The sequence below is a fragment of the Elgaria multicarinata genome, chromosome 22 (assembly GCF_023053635.1).
Source record: "Elgaria multicarinata webbii isolate HBS135686 ecotype San Diego chromosome 22, rElgMul1.1.pri, whole genome shotgun sequence".
NCBI lineage: Eukaryota > Metazoa > Chordata > Lepidosauria > Squamata > Anguidae > Elgaria > Elgaria multicarinata.
Window position 1 is genome coordinate 401,837 of NC_086192.1, and position 23,380 is coordinate 425,216.

The following is a 23,380-nucleotide window of genomic DNA, read 5'->3' on the forward strand; positions in this document are numbered from 1 at the left end:
GATAAGTACTCTTTGAATCCGATTCTATAGCCAATTGTGAATCCACCTAATAGTTGTTCCATCTAGCCCACTTTTAGCTAGTTTGTTAATCAGAATATCATGTGGCACTTTGTCAAAAGCTTTGCTGAAATCAAGATATATTCCCTCATTCTTTTAGAAAATAAAGAATAGGGTGGTGGCAGCAAAAGAGAGGTTTGATAAAAGATGTCACTGAGGTTGGTGACGCCACAGACCCCTTTTCTCCCACTATCAAAAATAAACATGAGTCAATCAATCACTACTCCAGAATACTCTGTCTATGATTTTATTAGAGTTGTTTCCAATATGCCTGTATTGGAAGATTGGGAGACAAAAAAGGCACAAACTCACATGAAAGAAACAATGAGACCATCTAATCAATTCTACGAAGTGTATGCCATAAAAAGGAATAGCATGAGGAAACCAATCAAAACTGGCCAGGGCCTCCCTGCAGGGGCCAGCCAAGGACGAGCCCAGAAGGCAAGAGCATGCTGGGGGCCGGGGGCCTTCTCTCCCCCGCCGGAGCTGCAGAGCTGACTGGAAACCCAAGCAGGGCAGCCCAGGAGGGACCTGCAGGGTGCGTCGTCTCAATGCTCCAGCCGCTCTCCTCCCCTAGAAGCCAACGGGTCTGGGGCTTCTGGAGGAGACAGCCATATGCAACGCACTGTACAGAGCACTTGCCACGGCTCACATCGCCACGCTCCTCTCCTCTCTTCCCCCTCCCCAGCAGGAACAAAGAGGTCAGTCATGGTTGCAGCTGGGGAGGAAAAGGCTCAATAAAGGCCTCAAGTGCAGCTTGGGGGGGGGGAGACTCTAGATAAACTCAAACACAAAGAGCAGAATGGAGGAGACACAGACTGGAAGTTATCTGCATTTCTCTTGCTCTTACGGCTATGCAGGAAAGCCTTGTGTTTTAAGAAGAGCTTTCGCACCTTCATATTGCAATCTCTTCTTTTTATTATTCTCTCCCCCACCCTTCAAAATGTCACCATCTGTTTCCATAGAGATACGTTGTCAACGGCTAGAAAGCCTCTCAGCGAAAACACAAATCTTTCAGCAGCAGGAGTGATATAACAACAGCCATGAAAACAGTAACGCATTCAAGCACAAGAATCCTCTTACATCTTATTAACCCCCCAAAAGTTCAGTGTTTTAATTCCCAGTTCTCTGTTGTTGTTTTTTACACTACAGGAAGATTAGCCAGGGGCCTGCTTGCCCTGGGGGGGAGGAACAAAGGAGTACTCAACACATTCCTGGTCCCCAAGGACTTTGGCTCGGCTGCTGGGGGTTCCCACTCTCTCTCCCACCACAGAAAAGGTTCCAATGCTGAGCCGAGTCCCATTTCTGCCATTCATTTCCACCTGGTGAGCCTGCTAAACTCAAATTACCAAAAAAAGAGCCTTCCAAGGTCATTAAGAAAGCGTCTCCCAAGAGCGATAGTCAGAGAAAGAGAGCTACCAGGATAGATTAAGTTTGCTTATTGCACTTGGACATCAATAAGGCAAATAATGAACAAAACAATAGGATAACAGGGATAAACTGCCTCCCCCCAGAGGCAGGGCCACCCTCCTCCCTGCCCAAACCTTTCCTCTATGCTCCGGGAAGGCCTGTGTCCCTCTCCCCTTCCAGAGTGAAATGAAAGCAACATCCCTGGAGGAAGCCACTGCCTTAGGAGCTGCAGTCTGCTTTGGAGGGCGAGTGGGAGCAGAGCTGCAGCTTCCTCCCCCACGCCATGAGTTTCTGCTGCTCCTGGCAGTGTTTGCTCAGCTCCATCCTGCCCGTTTGATTGTCTAAAGCAGAGAACAGCCCCACGGTGAGACACGCCTGGATTTTAGCATCCCCTCAACAGGTGGGGGCTGCTCTCCTAGCAGCAAAGAGCTCCGCTGCCTTTTAGAGAAGATTTGCAGCTTTCAACGGCTGAAGAGGCAAGCAAACTCCCCCCTCTGCAAACTCCCTGCTCAGACTGCAGGGCCTTATTGCCCTGAAGCAGCACAGACCTCCAACGCAGGCGCACCTGAGCAAAACGGAAAAGAATATCTGAATTCTGCTTGTGCAATTTTTCAGTGGTCAGGTAAGAGACCATCCGGCTTAACTACAGCAATAAAGGACAAGAAAGTGGACTCCCAGGACTACGTCCATAACTGTTCTAAGAGGTCAACGCAGTCACCTGCCCCAACGCACACAGCCCCAAAAGCAGCAACACTGATCAAAGGCCCCCAGAACTATATCGACAGGGGCTGAAAAACAAGAAAACTGGGCAAGGAGCAGAAACCACCAGGGTGTTTCAAGAGTTGTGTGTTAGCAGCAATGCCTGACGCTGGACACCAGGAACCCCTGCCCATTCCTGTTACTCGGAGAGCAAAAAAGTTGGCCTAGTATCCTACAGAATAGCAATCAGTACACGCTAATACTGAGTTCCCCTCTCCACAAACGGACAAAGAAAAGTGAAGAGCTGGAGAGAACAAAGGCAGCAGTTTATCCCAATGTTTAAAAGGGGGGAAATATATATATATACACATATGAAACCTAAATCACCACATCACAAGACTACTACAGCTAAAACTGCCACATGGAAATTAAAGAGGCCCATGGGATTGGCCCGGGCACTCTTTGGGGAAGGTGGCAGAGTCCCAAAGCATCCCAAAGGAGCCGCCTCCTGCCCAGGTGCCAAGGCCAGAGTGCTCAGGACACTCTATTGGCTCACGATATTAAGGGCAACTAGAGTTAACTCGGGGAGATTGGAGGTTGTCTGCAGACTGGAGATAGAAGGACGTGATCCGGAGATGGTCCATTGGTCAAGAGGGTGGAGTTCCTGGGCCTTCCTGCTGGCTGGTTTGCAAACTGAAGGGAAGGAAAAGAGAGACAGAGAGAGAGAGAGAGAGACACCATTTGGATTACTTGGACAAATTGGAAGACATGCTCCAAGTGCCCAAGAAAGCAGCACTGCAGGGCATAAGGCGAGTTACGGACATGCTCGAATCCTTGTCAAGGACAGGGTCTGCAGAGAGGGGCTTTTACTGTCTGGGACATCAATGGGTTCCTCAGTGAGTGTTTCCCTGCAGGGTCATTTATTTATTTATTTATTTATTTATTACATTTTTATACCGCCCAATAGCCGAAGCTGTCATAACAGTCCCAGCTCTCTTTCTCAGAGGCATCGACCCCACGGATTTATGTTTTATCTTGACAGGTCTCATCTGAGGCCGTGGTGGAGGTGGGGAACCACATACCGCGCATAAAGAGGAATCCACACTAGTCGTCTGCAGCAGATGTTCCTTTCAAGGGATCCTTTTCTCTCATCTGCAATAGGAAAAAAGCAATCTTTGGTATCTTGCTAAATCAGGCCAGGGCAAAACTCAACCATTTTCCTGCTACCAACCAGTCAGAAAAGAGCAAGCAAGAGACCTCAGCAGGCTCTCATTTCATGCACGAGATGTCGGGATGTACGAGAAATTAGTTCCAGTTTGTATTTAATCAGGATTTACCAGGTTTGCCTCATCTGGGCAGAATATGGACTCAGCCATGATCTGTGATCAGAGCCCACACACTTTGAAGCTTGCAATGTGAGTCGCAGACCCGTCCTAAATAATGTGTTCAACAGCACGTGCTCATTTTAAAAATGTGCATTAAAAAAGAGTACTTTTGAGAAATGCATACATTTCAAAGATGTGCACAACCAATGCCTACGTTTAGAAAAATACGCATAAAAATATGCATAGACATTTTAATGCGAAAATAAAAAAACTGAAGCTCACAATCGGATACGGACTTGAGTCAGAATGGGCTTCAAGGTGCCCCAGCGAGGTGTGCCTGGACCCACAAGCAGAAGGAACATCGAGTGAAATCCCCATGCATCCAGAGTCACCCCACACTTGACTCCAGTCCTTAACCATCAGTGGTCCCTGCTGGGGACACCAGCCCTGGAAGGCTCACCTCATCCAGCTGCCTCTTTGTCTCATCCTCCATCCTGCGAATATCCTCCATTGTCAGATCAACCCATTTATCAAGCCAGCAGAACAGCTGCCGGTGGAAATTTGTAAAAAGCCGCCTCTCTTGCTGCAAAAGAAGAAGCCACAATTTGGAACCGGGGGGGGGGGGGGGCATGAAGGGCATTCCACCGTGATGCACAGCAGCCGAGCGATGCCACGGCATTCTCCCAGGAGCCTATTCCAGCATTCTGGGCCGTGGTCAGCAACCGACTCTTCCAAAGTCTTGCAGACACGCTGGAGAAGGCAAGAGCTCTCTCGTAGAGCCCACACGAGCGAAGGCCCCGTCAACCGCCAGAGAAGAATGGGCAAGCCTGCCACCCAGCCCAGTCTGGAAAAGGGCCCTTGTGAAGGCAGCGCGCCACGGGCTGCAGCATCTCCTCTGCTGAAGGGCTGAGGTGCTGTTGCTGCCGTTCGCGGATGGCACCCCTGCCACTCACCTTCTGTATAAAGCTCTCAACTTTGTTCTGCAGCCCCCACCACTTGAACTTCACTGTTACAAGCTTGTAAGCACACATGTATGGGCAGCCGGCCTGCTTGCCCAGCTCCTTCTGCAAACGGAAGAGACGACCCTTCAGGATGGTACCTGCCAGTGCAGAGCAGCGGCCCAGCCCCTCAACCAGCCCACACCTCCTCCCACCTCTCTGTCCCCTTCATTCTTGCAGCACCCCATCCAGCCCCAAACAGTAGGCCAGGAGAGAAAAGCACGAGCTGTGACCCCCCTTCCATGTCTCGGTTCTGCTTCAAACTGTCCAGGAGGCCTTGGCAGGCCTGGCCCACCTTCCGCAAAGCTACAGCCACACGCAACTCCTGAGATAGTATCGTCTTGGCAGCTCTTTGAGCACCATGGTCTACAAAGCACTTTCCCCCAACTGGAATTCCATGCAGCGCCCAGCCTAGTGTTGGAACCACATCAAAGCCCCACCACCACCACCAGCTGTGCGACAGGGAAGAGTGCCCACCTTCCAGTTGGGCCCCAGAGGGCCGCGGCTGGTCTTCACGGATTTAAATTTTGCTGGGTCTTCCTCCGGGTTGTAATCCTGCGGCAAAGAGAACAGGAAGGAGGTTACTGCAGGGGAAGTAACCCACTGTCCTGTCGCCTGGAAGCCTCCGCTTTCCCTTGAAAGCCCAAAGTGGATCAGGGGGAAAGACCACATCTCCCAGCTCAAAGGCTCTGCTGCGGCGGCACCAGGAATGAGCACAGCTTGAAGCAGGACATCTACAGGCGCCTTGCTGACACTTCCTCAGACTTTGGGGGCACTGGGGAATCCCCCCACACACACACCTTCCTAGCTGGGCACCTCCACCTTTCCCCTGCACTGTGTGACCTGAGCTACCAGCAGCAGACCGTGTTCGTGCTCGTCTTGTGAAATGGGGCTCGGCTGACCTGAACAGCCTCGCTGCTGCTTCCAAGGCTGAGCAACGGAACGGGCAGGTCCTGCTGGGGGTTAAGGTCCTGCTGGGGAGCTTGGCAACGTGGAACTCTCCCAGAACTCCCCACCCCCAAAAGAAGCCAGAAGCTGCAAGCTGTGGAGGCGGAGGTGCGTGTTTTGTTTTTAGAAGTCAATTCTGAAGCATGCCCTCCTTCCAATCTCTGCCTGCACATGGGCGTGCAAGGTCACTTCCAACCCAGCACATCCCAAGTAGCTATTTGTGGCTCTGCCCAAGGCACAGCTCTTCCAGCTGGAAACTGCTCCATGGAGGACTCTGTCGTCCTCCAGACCCTCTCCCCCTCTGCTCCCAGGCGCCATTATCCACCAGTCCAAGAGAATCCCTCTTCCGGAAGCTCTCGCCTGTGGCCATACCCTCGTAATCACTTGACTCCGATCTGCAATGTCTATATAGACGGCTTCGACATTCTTCCATTCATTGGGGTCCAGCTTATGAACCTGCAAGCAGGAAAAGGGGGAGATCACTTTCGATGTCAGGATGCCACCTGCTCCTCAACCTCCTGCTTTGAAGACTTCAATCTTGTGTCTCAAGCAACCCCTGGGATTTCTCAGGGTGGCAAATACAAAATGAGAATACAACATACAAGAAGCAATTACCAGGAAAAGGAATAGGTTAATTGAAAAACAGCAAGGAAAAATATCAGCGGGAGACACTGGAAGGAGACTCAAGAAAAGCCCAACCCCCCAGCGGACAAGAGAGGCTGCTCCCTCCAGCCCAGCCAGCAACAGCTCCTGCCCTAAAGCAAAGGAAGACCAGGCTCCCTTCCAGAGGAGGCCAAGGGAACATTTGCCCTGAGGCTGGCAAGGCCAGGGGAGATGCACAGGAGATCGTGCCGCAGAAAAGCCCCGCAAGGCTGCTCTGCACCCGCCTGGAGATGCAGTTGTATCGTGAGACCCTTGAGGGGATGCGCCTCTCGCTGCGCTCCAGACAGGAAGGTGGCTTGTTTGTCCCGTTCCCACAGCCGGGGCAGGGAGGCGGTGGCTGGCAGCACCCAGCCAAAAGCGGATGAGCCGTCCTTGGCAGCCACATTCCCCTTTGTGCCTAGGAAGGGAGAGCGGCAGCAGTATTCCTCACGCGGTGGTTGCCAGGACCATCGGCAGAAGGACTAGAAGCGCTGCCCAAACCATCCCTTGTCCTGGCTCCTCCTAGAAAGACAAAGCCCTCTTGGGTGGCTGCCTACAAGGCCAAGAGCCGGCCACCTGCAGGGGGCACTTACGTTCTCCTGCATGCCCAGGTCTGCTTTGTGCCAGGTTTCAATCTTGATCAGAAAGTCGTCTTTCATGTACTCGTTCTGCCAAAAAGAGAAGACCTTATGACCTGGGAAAATGCCTTGGGCAGCCACAGATGCTCCCCCTTCCATCTTTGCCTTCCCTGCTTCCAACACTGGGTGCTCCTAGAGGCAGAGACCTTCTTTTGGTTTAGGGAGCTCTGTGAAGTCCCATGCATCTCACACAGATACCGACTGGGGTCACCTCACGGCATCCATGGGAATTACAGCCCGCAGGAGCCTTACAAGAAACCCTGTCCTTGTGGGGTTCTGGCAGAGAGGCTGGCATGCCACCAACACTGTTTTCACCGTGCCACAGACATGAGGCAGGAGCAGCCCTAGCCCTAACCAAGCCACTGTGTGCTCCCAGCAGACAGACAGGCAGGCAAGGGCAACGGGCTGATGCCCTGAAGAACCGATGAAGCCGCCTCAGGCTGAGTCAGACTCTCCAGGGTCGCAGGAGGATGCACCAGCCCCTTCTGGGGGGACCACTGGAATCCCAGGAATGGCTGCCATGTTTCCTGTGATACAGGCCACGCCTGCCCTGTGGCCGGGGAGCGGGGGCAGCAGTGGCAGGGAGTGGGGGAGGGGCCCTGGTGGGAGGAGGGGAGGCCAGCAGAGGGAGCTGCCAAGGCTTGCCTAGAGGAGGGGAGCAGGGTGTTGGGTGGGAGGAGGTGATGCAGCTGGGGTCACTTCCCTTGTCAGTCAACGGGGGAGTTGGTGTGAATTGAAAGGGAATGGGAGACAACCAGGCAGTACCAACACCCCTTTGCCAAACAATTACAAATACCAAAGGCCAAACTTGCCCGAAATGACAGCAGCAGCAGCAGCATCTCTCTCTCTCTCTCTCTCTCACTCACACACACACACACACACACACACACGCGCTTCCAAGGGAGGGGCTGCAGGCCATACTTACTGTAATAACTGCTCCAAAAACCCAAGACATGAAAGGAAAGATACAGTTTTAATGAGAGAGATAAAAACCCAGACATGCAACAGTAACATCCTCCTCACCCCTAATGCTGGCAGCGGCAGCAGCAGCAACCAGGCCCCAAGCCTGAGAAAGTGGCCCTTGGAGCACTTGCCGATGGCCAATGGCTCGCGGGTGCAGTCACGCCCCAGTGCCCCACTCCCCCGGCAGGAAGAGATCTCACTGCCCAAATACAAGCGAAGGACCCAGTGCGCCCTCTTGCCGAAACACCAGCAAGCCTTTAGGGCTCTGGCCCAAGCCTGTGTGCAAGAGGGGCCCTGTGCCTTCCCGCTCTGCTTGGAGAGCCCGGCCTGTGAGGTTCAGGCCCCCGGGAGAGCCCAGAGCCAGCCTCTCCTGCCGTCATCCCCCTCCCCAGTCTTCCAGGGCTGGGACAACCCTCAGCTCAAACCTTGCACCCAATGGCAGAGGGGAGGCCATGTCCTATATGTGGGCCCATGTGGCCCTTTAAGCACTCTTTGGATTAGCCGAATCCTGCGCACAGCAAGAGCACGCACGGCTCCTGCAGCTTCATGCCTGAAGGCAAGAGTTCAGCTCCCGGCCCCAACTTGACACGCTTTGCTTGCTCAGGCAGTGCAGAAGCTCCCCTGAAGAAAGAGAAGGCCCACCTTCCAGCACGGCCCCAGCCATTTGCAACGGGGCATCTTGGAGCAGCCTCGAGTTGCCCCATGGCAGCTGTTTGCTCCCTGGATCCACCCAGTTAGATGAGAAGGTGGAACATGCCAGGTCAGCTGGCTGCTTTTGGCCAGGCCACCTCCTCCCTCTTGCAGATGAGAGGTCACACGCCGCCCAGCCCTGCAAAGGGGAAAAGGTGGCCGCCTCAAAGGGCGCTGCGGCCCTCCTCACGGTAACCAGACCCAGCCCTCAGATCGATACACCTTGCTGCCAGTAACCAGACTCTGCAGATAGCTGGGCTCAATTATTCATGAGCCAAGAAGCCAGGGCAGATCTGGTGTCAGCCTGAGAGTCCCGGTCCGCAACTCCATGGTTTCCATTCTAAAAATGAGAAGTCAAAAGTAGCAGGATGGGAGCCTACACTTCGAAGCAGCGCGCCAGGCAGCTGCTCAAGCAAGGCGACTTCTGCTGTGGCGTTCAGGTCACCTTTCCAGAGGGAGGCCTCAGGAACGGGACAGACAGCGCCTGGGGGGGCGGGTTTGCTGCCCTGTATGTTTCTCTACAGAAACATCCAGAAACGTACGCCGACCATCAGTGGCTATGATGTTCCCTTTGGCATGCAGCCCCAGGAGGTCTTTGAAGCAGGGCCCCCATCCTACGGCAAGGGAGGGACCCAGAGCTCAGGGGAGTGGGCCGCGAGCAGCTGCTCAACCCCCAAAAGGTCAGCAGCAGCACACGGAGGCGGATCTCCCATGTGACCCTCGCTCTTTTGGGCCTTGCGGAAAGAAGGGATTTCTAAAACGCCACTCAGATTCTGTTCCAGGGTCCTCTCTGGGAATGCTATAGACTCGCAGCAGGATGACAACGCTGCTCACTCCCCAGCCAAAGCAGCAAGCCAAGCAAAGGGCCGGGGGACATGGGAGCTCAAGGGACCGTGGCTGTGCAGTTCCACAGGTGGTGGGAGAGCAGCCCAGGATGCTCTCCTCAGCATGGGGAGCTGGCGCCCAGACGCTTGCAGCTGCCAGCAGCTGGGGAAACCGGAGTGATCCCAGGAAATGCTCTCCATAGCCCTACACTGGCCAAACCATGCTCCACTGTCCAGAGGACCGGCCCTCCCCTGAGGACTCACCGGCCATGCCTTGGCTGCAGATCCCTTCCCAAGGCACAGTGCTAATGTGATAAGCCAGGCACAGGACAGCTGGCCCAGGCGCTCCTGCAGAGCCTCACGGCTGTGCCTGCCAGCCCTCGCGTGCCCAGGAGCTGGCCGCTTCCCTGCGTTCAGGCATCCACCCTGCGACAGCAACCCCAGGAGCACAGCACGCTCTCCCACACTTCCTGACTAGCAGATGCTTTGATCCCCAGGCTAAGGAGAGTTTGTGTATTTCACAGCAGGTGGGTGAAACGCCCAGACAGCAGGCGGAAACCCTGCCATGGCAATTCAGAACGAAGAGCGCCAAAAGGCACCTGCTGGCTAACTCAACCAGGAAGGCCTGGCACTGCCCCTGAAGCCAGAGCCCAGACAAAAAATGGCACGGACTTCACAGATGGAAGCAGAATTGGGGCCTTCCTGTGGAAACAGCCAGAGAGCAGGATCCCCCAAGAATGGATACTTGCCCATCACCACTCCTTCTGCCTAAAAGATCTCACATGCTTGGCTCTGCCAAAAGGAGCCCAGGCCTTTAGCTAAACGGCAGGCTGCCCAACCAGGCTGCCGTTTCCCCACCAGTACTCACCGGTCCGGCAGTAAGGGTAGGCGTTCCATGCTTTCTCGTGAATGTTGAGGGCTCCCTCGGGGGCCAGCATCTTCACAAAGGGAGGGACTTTGCTGCAGGCATGGGAAAGAAGGAGTGGCTGCCGTTCAGTGGCATCTCAGATACGGGACGGGGTTCAAAAGGCAGGATTGCAAGACTCACAGACAGACACACGCAGCCCCCCCGCCCCCCACCACACACAGCAGGGCCCGGGGCTTCCAAGCTGCTGATTTTTCTACTGCCAGCTGCAACAGCTGGCAAGTTTACGTAAACCCCCGTGTCCTCCCCCAGCCCAGCCCTGAACACAAAGGATTAAGCACCACCAAGGTCAGACCAAGTGGAGGGAAACCGCTGCCCTGCTTGCAGCAGCAGATGCTGAGGCGCTCGGAACTCAACCCTAGCCCAGTTTAGAAGGCGGAGCGCAGGAACGCCACCAGCACTGCCACAGATCACTCCACGTGCACACAGGCACTTGGTCACACGGGGAGGAGGCCGAAGAGCTCCGTGAGCAGATCCAGAAAGAAACCCACCCAGTGAGCCCCAAGGAACTGTGCAACACACAGCAGCCCTTGGCAGCTCCTCCGCTCTTCCCCGCCTCTATTTGCTTGTCACCTCATCAAAAGGGTTCCAGGAGTCCTTTCTGTGACACCACGTGTGTGTGTGTGACCCTATGACCTGAAGAACCGCATTGAACACGTGTCCGGCCTACACCATCTCTGCCCGGGGGACTCTGCACCCAGGCCAGGAATGCTGACTTCTCCAGGAGCAATAAGAGCTAACCACAGGAGCCAGAATCAAAGCTGGCCCGTTGAACCCGTCAACATGGGGCAAGAGGAGGGGGATCCATGGCTCTTCCAGTCCACCATGAGCAGGACAAGGGGAACCAGCTCAAACTGTTCCCAAGGGAGAAACGTTTTAGGCTGCACAAACTCCCAAACCACAAAGATGGTGGAGCACGTAATGGGCAGCGGTGGGGAGGAGGTATCTTCCACACGAGAGGCATTCAAGACCGTCTACAGCAAATATCTGGCTGGGTCTGCTCAAGCACAGGGGCCTCCCAGGTCACAGTGTGTGGGGTGGGGGTGGGGGTGGGGGTGTCCCTTCTCTAGAGGCCAGGATGCCCAAACCTCGGATTAAGCACTCAGCAGGCCACGTGCAGCAATTTGGCCTTTCCTTCCTTAACAGATTTTTTTCTGGCAAGAAAAAAGATGGAAGATGCTATGGGACTAAAACCCGGGAGGGTTATGAATGGAAGAGGATGTCATCTTCCCAGGCGCCCTGCAAAATTCTGTGAATGAGGCAGAGTGGAAGCACAATCAAAGCCTCGCCTGGAAGCTTCTGGAGGCCACTTGAAGTGGGATCCCTCACTACAGCAGAGGGCTGGACAAGGTTCCAAGGAGCCCCCCGCCCAGCTCTACGACAGCAGCAGCAGCAGCTCCAGGATCTCAAAGGCAAAAGAGAAGCAGACCATGCCGCCCCTCCCCCCCCACTGGGGACACCAGGCAAAGCCTTGGCTGGCCAAGAGCGCTTCATGCTGAGGAATGGCCTGGCCAAAGCGCTCCAGCTGGCCTCCCTCGGCCACGTACCTCTGCAAGTGGTAGATCTTGTGCGTGTACTGGCCCCTCTCTCCATCGCGCTCATAGGGCTCGTTCACCAAGACTTCCACCCCTTCGCCACCTCCGGTTTCATTCTTGCTGGCTTCTGCCACGGAGTACAGCTGACCCACCTGATACTGGAGGAGGAAGACACAAACCGGGATGGGTTTGCATTAGCAGCAAGCAAGGAGGCTGGAAGAAAGCAGGCAATAAGGCCCAACAGACGCAGCAGCAGCAACAATAGCAGGCAGACCGCCTTGTACCCTTCTATTCCTCCTCCAGGGGCCAGATGTGAAGTCAGAGGGACACAACGCAGACCCCTCCCTCCAGCCCCGTAAGGCCACCTGCACACCAGCAGCTCTCTGGGGTCTCAGGCAGAGAGGGAGGGGGGCGCACTCCCATCCCCTGCTAGCAGGGCTCCATTTTGAACTGGAGAAGCCGCAGACTGAGCTTGGGGCAGTCTGCATGCAAAGCAGGCACAAAGTCCTCCAGCCGCAGCCCCTGCCCTGGGAGTATGAGTTGCTGAGCCCCCGGGGAAGACCACCCCCGGGTCAGGTGCACGGCCCTGTGCCATAGAGCACTTGGGACCCCAGTCCATCCAGCCCTGTGAAAGAACAGCCAGAGGCCTCCTCCCAAAGGACACATACAGAAGGGCAGCACCAGGCCTTATAGCTGAGCAGGATGTGGCCCTGGGCCTGCCCAACTCAAGTCCAATGCTCTAGCCCAGATGCAGGCAACCTGGGGCCCTCCATAAGCCCCAGCCATCATGGATGATGGGGGTTGTAGTCCAAAGCACCTGGAGGGCACTAGGGCATCTATGCCTGGTCCAAGTTCTGCAGCACTATGGCTTTCTAGGCCATCAGCCCCTTCTCAGGACCAGATCTTGGCACACTGCCATGAGAATTGTGAAAAGCTTTCGCGGGCAGAAGCGCGTCCCACCTCACAGCGGCGCAGCAGAAAGAGAAAGTGGCGGGACGGATTGAGTGGCTTTGGTCACCGGGGGGGGGGAGGGGTCCCCTGGGGACGCCCAAGACTGAGCCACCCAGACGTGCGCGCAGGGCGCTCACTCTCTCCTCTGCCAGCTCGGGTCCAGGCACTAAGAGGATCAGGCGGCCGCCCTGCCATCTTCACCCCTTAATCCTCCCTATGATTTCTGATCCTCTAATCCCATTGGAACAAGGAAGGAGGCCCAGATAAAGTGGAGTGTTAAATAAGAGCAGATCCCTGGGGGATCCTCCAAAGGAAGTGCCCCAGGGCTCCTTTCCCAGGAAGGAGGACGAGTTGCCTGCCCCTGGAGGGGACAGCTTGGCCCAGGCATGCGGCTCACCCAAAGGAGCTCTTGGGCCTTGGTAGGCTGCCTGGGCACCTGGCATCAAGCCCCCTGCCTCTGCCTGGAGCCCTACCCTTCCAGGCTGGACTCCAAATGCTAGAGGGGACACGCAATGCCAGTCTGCCTTTCATTCGTCCTCGTGAAGCTGCTCAGTTTGTGGGAGCAGCTGAGAAATGCACAACCTCTATCCCTGGGAGACATAGCAGCTGAGAACACACCCACACAGCCTGCAAGAGGGAAGGGGTGATGGGGGGGCTTCATATCCAAGCCTAAATCCCCTCTGAAGATGGAACCTGAAAGCAAGCAATGACCCAAGGGTTTTCTAGCATGGCTCTCGCAGCACATGCCCACGCAGAGCAGGGAGAACAGCCGCCCTCAAGCACGGCACCCACGGTCTCACATCAGGATACACGATGCGAAAAACGGGGAGGGGGTGTTTCATTTAATTCGTGTAAGATGCCTTATTTGGCAAGGTTTTCTTTTGCTTCAGGGAAGGTTGAGGGTCTAGCAAAAAGGGAAATGCATCAGCCGACCACTAGCTCTCTCAGGACCTATTCAGCTTCCCACCCCACTCCCCTGACCCAACCCAGTTGAGCGGAGCCTCCGAGCAAGAGGCCTGAGCCCTTCACCCAGCACCCCCCCTCCTGGGCCCAGCGGCTGCAGCTCCTGCAAGGTTTTTCAAGCCCTGCCAATTCCCCAATCTCTTTAATTGAAACTGGGCACCAGTTTGCCTCTGTTGATTTGTGATTTGCAAGTAGCCAGACGACACCAAAGCCACAAACACAAGCGAAGGTCTCAAAGGGAGCTCCGTGCAGGAGGCTGGATCGGCTACACATCTCAATTACGGGAGCCAGAAAGCCTCTGGAGCAGCAGCTGCAGGCGAATTCCAGGGGTCCCATCTAGGAGACGAAGGCTTGCAAAGGCCCCCGGAGCAACACACAGCTTCCCTTCGAGGCACGCCATCCTACAGACCCTGGACCAACGAGCCCCAGCCCTCCTTGGCTCCGTGTCTGACAGGGCTACATCAGAGGCAGCAGCACGATCCCCATAGTAGGCAAAGCCGTTCCTTAAGTGCCCAGAGCACTTTCGCGTAGATTATCTCTACAACCAAGGTCATCATAGCACATGGGGAGCCTGGCTGAGAGAGAATGAGTCATTTGTCCTAAAGTCACCAAACAAGATCATGGACGAGTGAGATCTCTGTCAACCTGCCCATATCCTGAGCTCTCCAGAGGAGGATCTTCTCTTCTCATCCTTGCTTTTGGGAGGGGGGGAAGCATGTGGTAGGATGACAAGGGAGAGAGAGAGACTTCTCCAGGGTGGCAGCCCGGCATGACGAGCTTTTCGGCGCCAGGTCCAAACTCTCTCCTTTGCCCAGGTGTTCTAAGCGTGGTTAGCGTGAGCCATGCGCTGTGCACTCTGCCCTGGTGTCCCTGGGGATGAAGGGTTGCTGAGAAACACTTTGAATACTTTAACCAGTAAGTGGCCAAGGCCGGCAATCAACCAGGAATTTCAGACCTCAAACGCATATCACTACGCCCAACGATAGTCGTGTTAGTCTAACTTGGCAAAACCAAGAGAGAACCTTGCAGCACCTTAAATACCAGCAGATGCGTCAAGGCAGAGGCTTTTGCAGACGATGGTCCACTTCATCAGAGGGTCTTTGCCGCTCAACCACCACATGGAAAGGCCGAGGGTGGGGGCTATCAGCCCATTCAAGCCAGCTCCAGCCCCCATGAGTAGCCTCAGAGTGGCAGAATAGAACTCACCCCGAGAAGCCAACATGGCAGGCTCAGAGGCCAGGGAAGTCCCACACAAGGCAGGCGGGAGAACAGAGCAGCATCAAGGGGCAGCTCCAGCGTGCACAGAGCTTTCCACACAGCTGCCCCTGTGAGGCCTCCCACCGTGAAAGCAGGACCCTCACAGGACTCACTTTTGAAGACCCCTTGTGTTGATCTCTGTTTTCCTAGTCCTGCCCTCCTGAGACTCCCATCACTTGTCCTTGCCCCTACCCTGGCAGGCCCAGAGGTAGCCATGAGGAGGTGCCAGGCAGATGGTGGACAAGCACCACAGGCAACAAACAAAAGTGGGCAGCCCACACGGCTGCCAGCAAAGCCCTCTGGCTGACTTCTGGATCAAGCGTGCTTCCTCCTTGCTCACAAGCAGTCCCTGGCGCCTGCACAGTGGACATTCTGGTACCATAGGCAAATACAACTGACAATGCCTTTAGCCCTCACAAGATACCATGTCACCATTTCACTCTTAGATTCAAAATGGGCAAGACATCATCAGTTGGGGGCAAGCTTTCAGGTGTCACAGAACTCCTTGGCATTAGCATCACGGAACATAACCATGAAGTAACAGTGCAGGTCTTACTGAAGATTGATTCTAGAGTCCAAACTACATATTGCAATATCGTGCTCAAGACTGCATGCGCGCATGCACACACACCTGCTGCTTTTCTCCCCAAGGGAAGAACAGCAGAAGAACGGGCAAGAAGGAAGATTAAGCCGCCCCTATCCCAGCACTCTGCTCAAGACTGCTGCCTTCTGCAGCTGCATTTCATTTTTAAAAACCAGGGGCACTGTGTAGCTTTGACCTAGAAGTGTGCAGTTGATTGTGGACACACACATGTATTGTAGACACACTGTGGGGGCTGGGTCAGCAAAAGAGCGACTCCAGCTAGGAAAGGGTTTACTCTGCCATTTCAAAGAGCCAGTTTCTATCCAGGGCAGGGTGGGTGGGTTGAGCCTTTAGCACAGCAGAAGCCCCGTACAGACAGATAGCCCTGTGCCATCAGTTTCAGTATGACCTAAGTACGCTACACTTCCATCTTGTTGCAAAGGCAGAATTCTTTTGTCAGCAACTTGCTCCTAATAATTTAAACAAACAGGCTGAAAACTAGGGCAGTCATCAAAGAGAAAACTTGCAGAATTAAGGCTAACTTTGAAGCAGGGAGCTGGCTCTGCAGAAAGGCCCGTCGAGCACTTGAGAACGGTGGAGACGCCACCCAATGTGTGCTTAACAGTGGCGGGAACACTACAAGGCTTGCTCAGGGCGGGGCAGGGGGGGGGAGGCTCACCCCAGATGGGAGAGTCCAGGTAATTGACTCAATGTCACCAAGAACCACTTGCAGAACCAATAACGTTCCCTCCCAGTAGTCCTAGGCACCCACTCCCGGCCTGTGGCAAAGCACATGCCAGCGACAAGAGACCAGCTGATCTGTAAGTTGCCAGAGTACACTCTAAATATCTCTCATCCGCAGAAGCGTGACCCTCCCTCTTTCTTGGGCTTTGGCACTGGCCACAAGTTTAAACAAGACTTAAGATAGACAAAGCCCTGAAAAGGAAGAAGTGGTGGTGAGGAACACTTACCTCCTCCACAGACACAGGCAAAATAACACGACTGCAAGAAAACAGAAAAAAAGGGAAATTCACTCAGGGCCAGGAAGGGCAATTTAAACAGAGGTAGCAGCAACTCACAGTCTCACTGGAGCTCTGGGGGTTCAGGTTGAGCTATCCCGACCTCCGCTGTATCCCTGGCCTGCTTGGGGGAGGTGGGGAGGTTTCTTTGCTGCTTGGAGCAATTCATTCAAGGATTTCCGAAAGCAAACCTCACCTGCTCTTATAACACACAACCCCTTACAGGATCCTAGAGCTCAACGATGGCTACTTTCCTAAACCAATTCACAAATGGAGGGCGAAGTTATCACAGTTATCACTAAATGAGAGCTTAGCAGGATGCATGAAAAGGTAGAACAGAGAGCCAGAGAGAGTAGACCGAGAGAGTAGACCACTTCCACGAGCTGAGCATAGCACAGATAGGACACCTCTTTGGCAGCCTGTCAAAGCTCCACCAAAGAATATTCTGCAAAGAAACCACAGCTGAACCCCAAAAGGTGTTTAGCATATGTACACAGACATGCAGGTGTTTGCCTTTGCAAATGTGCTACAGCCATAGTTTCACAAATGCAGCAAACCACCAGAACCAAAGAAACAGACATGTTACTTTTTTAAAAAACCAAGTATTACATATTAGGATCCTTAATAAGAACACATCAATATCTAGAAAAACTTTGGATGTTCTGAAAGCCCAACTGATGGGACTGCAGGAAAGCAAAGATATACTTGGAGTGAACAGCTTCCGAAAGAACAAATTGGGTGGGCTTGAGCCCCCACCCTCCTTTGATGGCAGCTTCACACGACCTTCTTTCAGCACTGGAAGCGCCCCCAAAGATGCTGGCAGGGCTCCCCCCACAACCTGGTGTGCCCTCTGGGTGTGTTGGTTTATTACACCTGTCACCCCAGCCAGCAGGCCCTCAGAAAGCTGCTCTAGAGACACATCTGTACTAGCGATCCATACAACAGCGGCCTCCAGGAGCAATGCTGCCAAGCCAGGGACGCAGTTGGGCCAAAGCCCCCCAAGTTCTCATGAAGTACAAAACCTGCACAAGCAGATGAGTTTGGAATCCCATCCCAAAACTGGCACTATGCAAACATGTCCTTCAGCCAAAAGGAGAGAGGAGAGTCCTCTGGAAGTGTTTGCACGGCAGACTAGGAAATCTAGAAAGTGGCTGCACAACGTATTTAGGCAAAGACAAGGCCTGCCTTGTTTACTCTCCATCATTGGACAGAGCCAGAAATATATGTTAGCTCCCCAAGCACGGGTGTCAAAAGCGGAAGTATCAGACTTTTCCCCAGCCATGCAATGGAGTCAGAACAGACCCACAGCCTGCCCTTTCTCAGTTATAATGACAAAGAACACTTAGAAGAAAGCAATATGATGTTGAAGATCGACCCACGAACTCCTAATAAGGAGGGATATTCTTCTGGTAGATAAACGAGGAAACGTGTCTTTATTTGCAAAAGGACAAGAGATCGTTACCAATTGCTAACCAGTAAGTCCCTGTTCATTGTCAAGTAAGCTGTCAAAAAATACAACACAGGGAAGTTGAGACTTGTCTGGAAAAAGTGAACTGTGTGCAACCTACTACCACCTGACTACCACACTGAGGAATCTGCAAACAGGTAAAACCGCCAGGCAGGCACATTTGCCTTCGTTTTCAAAACGTTTCTTTCAAAGCGAAACCTGTAACGGAACACGATCAGGAGACACTTCCATAATTGATCCGACTCTGGAACCTAACACAGCTGGTCACAAATGGCCCCTTTTTCCACACGGCCAAGCGTTGAGGACTGGCCCACATTTCAAGAAGAGCTGCAACACTAACTGCTGGTGTAGTAAACAAGAAGGATGAACATACAAGTTCAGCTCCTCTGAAATAAAGCATCTTTTGGGACCCCCTCAAAAACTAAAGCATCTTTCACCTCTGCTCCACCCCACCCCCACAGCTGTAGAAAAGGGGGTGCTCTTCTGCAGGAGCCCTTCCTGCCCAAGCCAAGACTTTACAGTGGGGGTGGGGGTGTTTCTCAGAAAGGGAGAGGGCCGAGCAGCAGGAGGAGCCACATCTCGGTTCACATGGTGGATGATGCACAGTGATGCAGGGTGAATGGCAGAAGTTTAACTTCGCAGAGGTCAGACACGGAACCGCAGCTGCTGCTGCTTCCAAGCTCTCACTGGACGGACAGACAGACAGACAGGACCCTCCTTGGGAGCCAGAGAGGAGACACAGCACAGCGCTCCCCCCAGGAGGTGATGATGACGATGATGTTCGAGGGAGGGTCCAGCTCATCGGCCCGCAGGGGCTCCGGGACGCTGCCAGCACGGGGGATGTGGCAGGGGAGGCGCACGGGAAGCTGCCTGTCCAAGCAGCAGCACCCTCCATCGCAAGGAAGGCAGGGATTCGTGGCCGCCCAAAGCAGGGGCAGCCTGGAGGTCCAAGCCCCCCCCCCGGGCCCCCTTGGTGGGTCAGCTTGAGGAGGCCGAGGTAGCCCCAACTGAGCACAACACCCCCGCCTCCCCGCCAGGAGTCCACCACAAGGACAACCTTGCCTGGCTCCGCTTGCCCTTCCTGGGGAGGGGGGGGAAGCGCCCCCTCCTCCTCCCTCTCGTCTCCCAGCGAGGATTACAGGCGGGATAGGATGGGGCGCGCGGGGGGGGGGCTGCTTTCCCCTCCCTCCCTCCAGCCCCAGCTGCAGGAGGAGGAAGGGCCTGGCAGGGAGGGACGGAGACCCCGAGCGAGTGGGGAGAGGGAGGGGGGCTGCGGCTCCTCAATGCCTCCGGGGGTCGCCGCCGCCCCTTTCAACGCCCAGCGCGGGCGGTGAGGGCAGCCCGTGACCTTCAGCCCTTCGAGGGCCCCATTCCGGGGGGGAGGGGTCCCCAGCTGAAGCCCCCCCTCCCCCTCCCCCTCCCCTTCCCCCTCCGTGCCGGGCCACTCACTATTCCTTGACGAGCACCATGGCGAGGGCGGGCGAGCGGCGCAGCGGAGCCGGCTCCCCAGCGGGCTTCCTCCGCGGCTTCGCGGCTTCCTGCGGTCCGTCCCGGGGCGCCTCCGTCCGCGCCGACAGCAGCCTCACTCTGGGTTCCGAGGGGGAGGGGGAGGGGGAGGAGGGGGGACCGAGCCGCGTCCCCCGGCAACCGCCCCTACGTCACCGCGCGATGCTGACGACGCGATGGCGTCACGCGGAGGGGCGGGGAAGAGGGCGGGCCTGCTCGCTCGCTCGCGGAGGGGCGGGGATCCTCGGCAGCGTCACGTGGCCCGGAGGGCGCGAGGCCAGGCTGGTCGCGCGCATCTCCACCTCCCGCTCGCCCGCGCGCCGGCAGCTGAACGGCGCATGCGTACGGGCGCGTTTCTGAGGCGTCTTCTTCGCTGGGCGGAAAGTGAGACCGAATGGCGGGATAGCTCTGAGCGTGTGCAGAGCGCCTGTCAACGACCCAGTAAGGCCAGGGGGAGGGGCACGTCCTGCTCCCCCTCCCCCCCCCCCGAGGCGCCTTTGAACTGCTGGACAAAACTCCCTTTGACGAATTGACGGCCTGAACTTTAAGAACAAAAACCTTCATTAAAACACCGCCTGGAGATTAATCAGTTAAAGATGCAATTAAAAGCACAAAGCTGCGGTGGGGGGGAGGGGGGACTTTTCAGCTCTGCCCATTATTTATTATTATTATTATTATTATTATTATTATTATTATTATTTAAAAGGAGGGCATTTTTAAGCCTTTCTCAGGGCCTCCTGAGAGGTAAAAGAGCCCGCTGGCTCAGCGGAGGCTTCTTCGCTCCCCCGGCAAAAGGGGCCCCGGAATTGGACCTTCCCTTGCTCAGCTGCTGGGAGAAGGGCTGGCAGAGGGCAGGTCCCACGGAGGTTGGGGGGCATATCTCCCCCATTGAAGAAAAATGCCCAGCTGATGAACCAAAGTAACCTGTGCTGAGAGAATGCTTAGGTAATTTTACCGAGAAGCAAGAGAGAGAGTCGCTAAGCTAGGTTGTTAAAGAAAAGTTGCAAAGCCAAATTGGCCTCCCAGTGACCTTCATTCTGTTTCCTGACTTGGAGCTGAGCAGAAGCAGGGAAGAGCAGCTGGCCCAGCTCAAGCAGAAGCTACAAAAGTAAGCCAGTTTCCAGAGAGTGAGCGAACAGGAGTTTGACAGGGGGAATTCCGCAGGGGAGGTCTCTAAGAAAAGAAAAAAAGAGGGGGGGAAACAAAGAGAACCCCCCCCCACAAAACCACAAAAAAACCCAACCAAAAGATCTTATTTTCCCTTAAGACATCCTCATATAGTTGTGTACCTTCAGAGAGGACAGGACAAAGCAAAGGCAATTCCACTATAATCAGAAAGGAAAAACCAAAGCAGAAATCGACAATATGGATGGAAAGGAGTCCCTAGAGGTGGTGACCTGCAAAGGGTGCGCAATGTTCGTGTTTCTGCCTGAGCTCAACATGGCGTATACCTGCAACAAGTGCAAGCTGGTGGCGCTTTTGGAAGAAAAAGTGAGAGGACTTGAGCGGCGAATGTCCACCCTCCAAAGAATAAGAGAAGACGAGGAGTTCTTAGACCGAACGGTGGAACTGCAACAGCAACAAGAAGCACATGAGATTGAAGAGCAACAGCCAGCTGAAGCAGGAGTATGCTGAGGGGAGGAAAGCCAATGAAGAGGAAACTCTTGAAAAGAGTGACAGTTAGGAGCAGAAGAACTAGAAGGCATTCTGCACCGGTGGAACCATTAGAGTTAAGCAACCACTTTCAGCTTCTGGAGGATGACACTGAAGGACAGTTTGCAGAGGAAGAAGTACAGGAGACACTGTGCAACAGTGAACAAGAGGCAGCAGGTAGGTCAACCAAGAAGAAGAGAAGAGTAGTCGTTGTGGGAGACTCCCTGCTGCGTGGGATTGAAACCCAAGTATGTCGTGGACTCGCCAGGTGTGCTGTCTCCCTGGAGCACAGATTAGAGATGTGACTGAAGGGTTACCGAAGCTCATAAAGTCCAGGGACATATACCCCTTTCTTCTCATCCATGTGGGAACAAATGATGTCGCCAAGCAGAGCTACGAAGAAATCATTTAAGACTTTGAAGCTCTGGGAAGGAAACTGAAGAACTTTGGGGCCCAGGTAGTTTTCTCATCCATCCTCCCGGTTCTTGGAAGAGGATTAGAAAGGGAAAAATACTCTGGATGAACGACTGGCTATGAAGGTGGTGCTGACATGAGAGTTTTGGATTCTGGGACCACGGGCTACGCTACTTGGAACATGGACTGCTGGCAAGGGATGGGTTGCACCTCACAAGGGCTGGAAAGAATGTGTTCGTCCACAGCATGAAGAACTTGATCAGGAGGACTTTAAACTGAATCTTACGGGGACGGGAGACGTAAATTTCGAGACAACAATGGATGAAGGCCAATGCACCACAGTACAGAGAACAGCTCCAATAGTGCCCCAAAATAGTGTCCGCAACAATGTAGGAACAAAGCCAGACTATAAAACACATGGTCTTCGATGTCTATATACTAATGCTCAGAGCATGGGAAACAAACAGAACGAACTTGAACTCTTATTACATGAAGGCAAATACAACTTGATAGGTATAACTGAAACTTGGTGGGATGACTCCCATGAGTGGAATATAGCAATTGAAGGATATAACTTGTTCAAAAAGAACAGAAGAAATAGAAAGGGAGGTGGAGTTGCACTACATGTTAAAAATACCTATCCCTGCACAGAAATACAGGCGGATGAGACTGGGAGCCCAATCGAGAGCATCTGGATTAAAATAAATGGGGCAAGGAATAAAAAGAACATGATAAATGGAGTCTACTACTGACCACACAATCAAGGAGAAGACGAGGACGAAACTTTTGAGAAACAAATTGCCAGTGTTTCAAGGAAGTGTTATCTCTCAGTTGGACTACTGCAACCTTCCTCTCTCTGGCCTTCCTTCGTCTCACATCAGTCCACTGGTCTCTGTCCACCACTCTGCCGCTAAGATCATCTTCTTGGCCCGCCGCTCTGACCATGTCACTCCACTTCTGAAATCTCTTCATTGGCTTCCAATTCACTCCAGAATCCAATATAAACTTCTCCTGCTGACCTTCAAAGCTCTTCACGGTCTAGCTCCTGCCTATCTCTCCTCTCTCATCTCACACTATTGCCCCGCTCGTGCTCTCCGCTCCTCTGATGCCATGCTTCTCGCCTGCCCCAGGATCTCCACTTCCCTTACTCGGCTTCGTCCTTTTTCTTCTGCTGCCCCTTACGCCTGGAACGCTCTTCCAGAACACTTGAGAACTACAAACTCAATCACAGCTTTTAAAACTCAGCTAAAAACTTTTCTTTTCCCTATAGCTTTTAAATATTGAGTTTGTTCTAACTCTATACTGTTAGCTTCACCCTACCCGGTGCCTGTTTACACTTCCCTGTGCCTGTTTGCATTCTCCTTCCCACTTTATTGTTTACTACAACTTTATTAGATTGTAAGCCTATGCGGCAGGGTCTTGCTATTTACTGTGTTATCTGTACAGCACCATGTACATTGATGGTGCTATATAAATAATAATAATAATAATAATAATAATAATAATAGTGATGGGGGACTTCAATTACTCTGATATCTGTTGGGAGACCAATACTGCCCAAAGCGGCCCCTCCAAGAAATTCCTGACATGTGTGGGTGATAACTTTCTCCTACAGAAAGTGGAGGAAGGTACTAGAGGATAGGCAATCCTTGACTTGATATTGACAAATAGGGATGACTTTGGATAAAGTGGCAGTTACGGGAACTCTGGGAGAAAGTGACCATGTCATACTTGAATTCTAGATTATGAAAGAGACAAAAGTTGAGTGTAGCCATACACGTACTCTGGATTTTAGGAAAGCTGATTGTAATAAACTCAGAACTATGATAAGTAAGGTCCCATGGCAAATGAGCCTAATGAGAAAAGGAGTGCAGGATGGGTGGGAGTATTTAAAAAAGGAAATTTTAAAGGC

The 23,380-nt window shown here is 53.7% G+C and overlaps 1 protein-coding gene across 1 annotated transcript; it reads right to left on the reverse strand.

The window, feature by feature from the left end:
* Nucleotides 1-288: 288 nt before the first annotated feature.
* PITPNA (phosphatidylinositol transfer protein alpha) lies at nucleotides 289-19,487 on the reverse strand. The gene is made up of 12 exons (XM_063146414.1): nucleotides 19,345-19,487; nucleotides 16,380-16,410; nucleotides 11,667-11,812; nucleotides 10,063-10,154; nucleotides 7,643-7,650; nucleotides 6,673-6,747; nucleotides 5,810-5,893; nucleotides 4,967-5,044; nucleotides 4,445-4,555; nucleotides 3,952-4,074; nucleotides 3,249-3,318; nucleotides 289-2,859 (listed from the first exon to the last, which is right to left on the reverse strand). The coding sequence occupies exons 1-11, from the start codon at nucleotides 19,362-19,364 to the stop codon at nucleotides 3,271-3,273; spliced, it is 816 nt and encodes a 271-aa protein (XP_063002484.1). The 5' UTR covers nucleotides 19,365-19,487; the 3' UTR covers nucleotides 289-2,859; nucleotides 3,249-3,270.
* Nucleotides 19,488-23,380: the final 3,893 nt, after the last annotated feature.

What these genes read in the sequence shown, in the direction of transcription:
- PITPNA (XM_063146414.1), bottom strand. Translation starts at nt 19,364, where the DNA reads ATGGTGCTCGTCAAGGAATA. An exon ending in ACCTGGGCATGCAGGAGAAC is followed by an intron (nt 5,894 to 6,672) that starts GTAAGTGCCCCC and finishes TCCTGCTTGCAG; the next exon opens with GTTCATAAGCTGGACCCCAA. An exon ending in CTCTGGGGCCCAACTGGAAG is followed by an intron (nt 4,556 to 4,966) that starts GTGGGCACTCTT and finishes TTCCGTTTGCAG; the next exon opens with AAGGAGCTGGGCAAGCAGGC.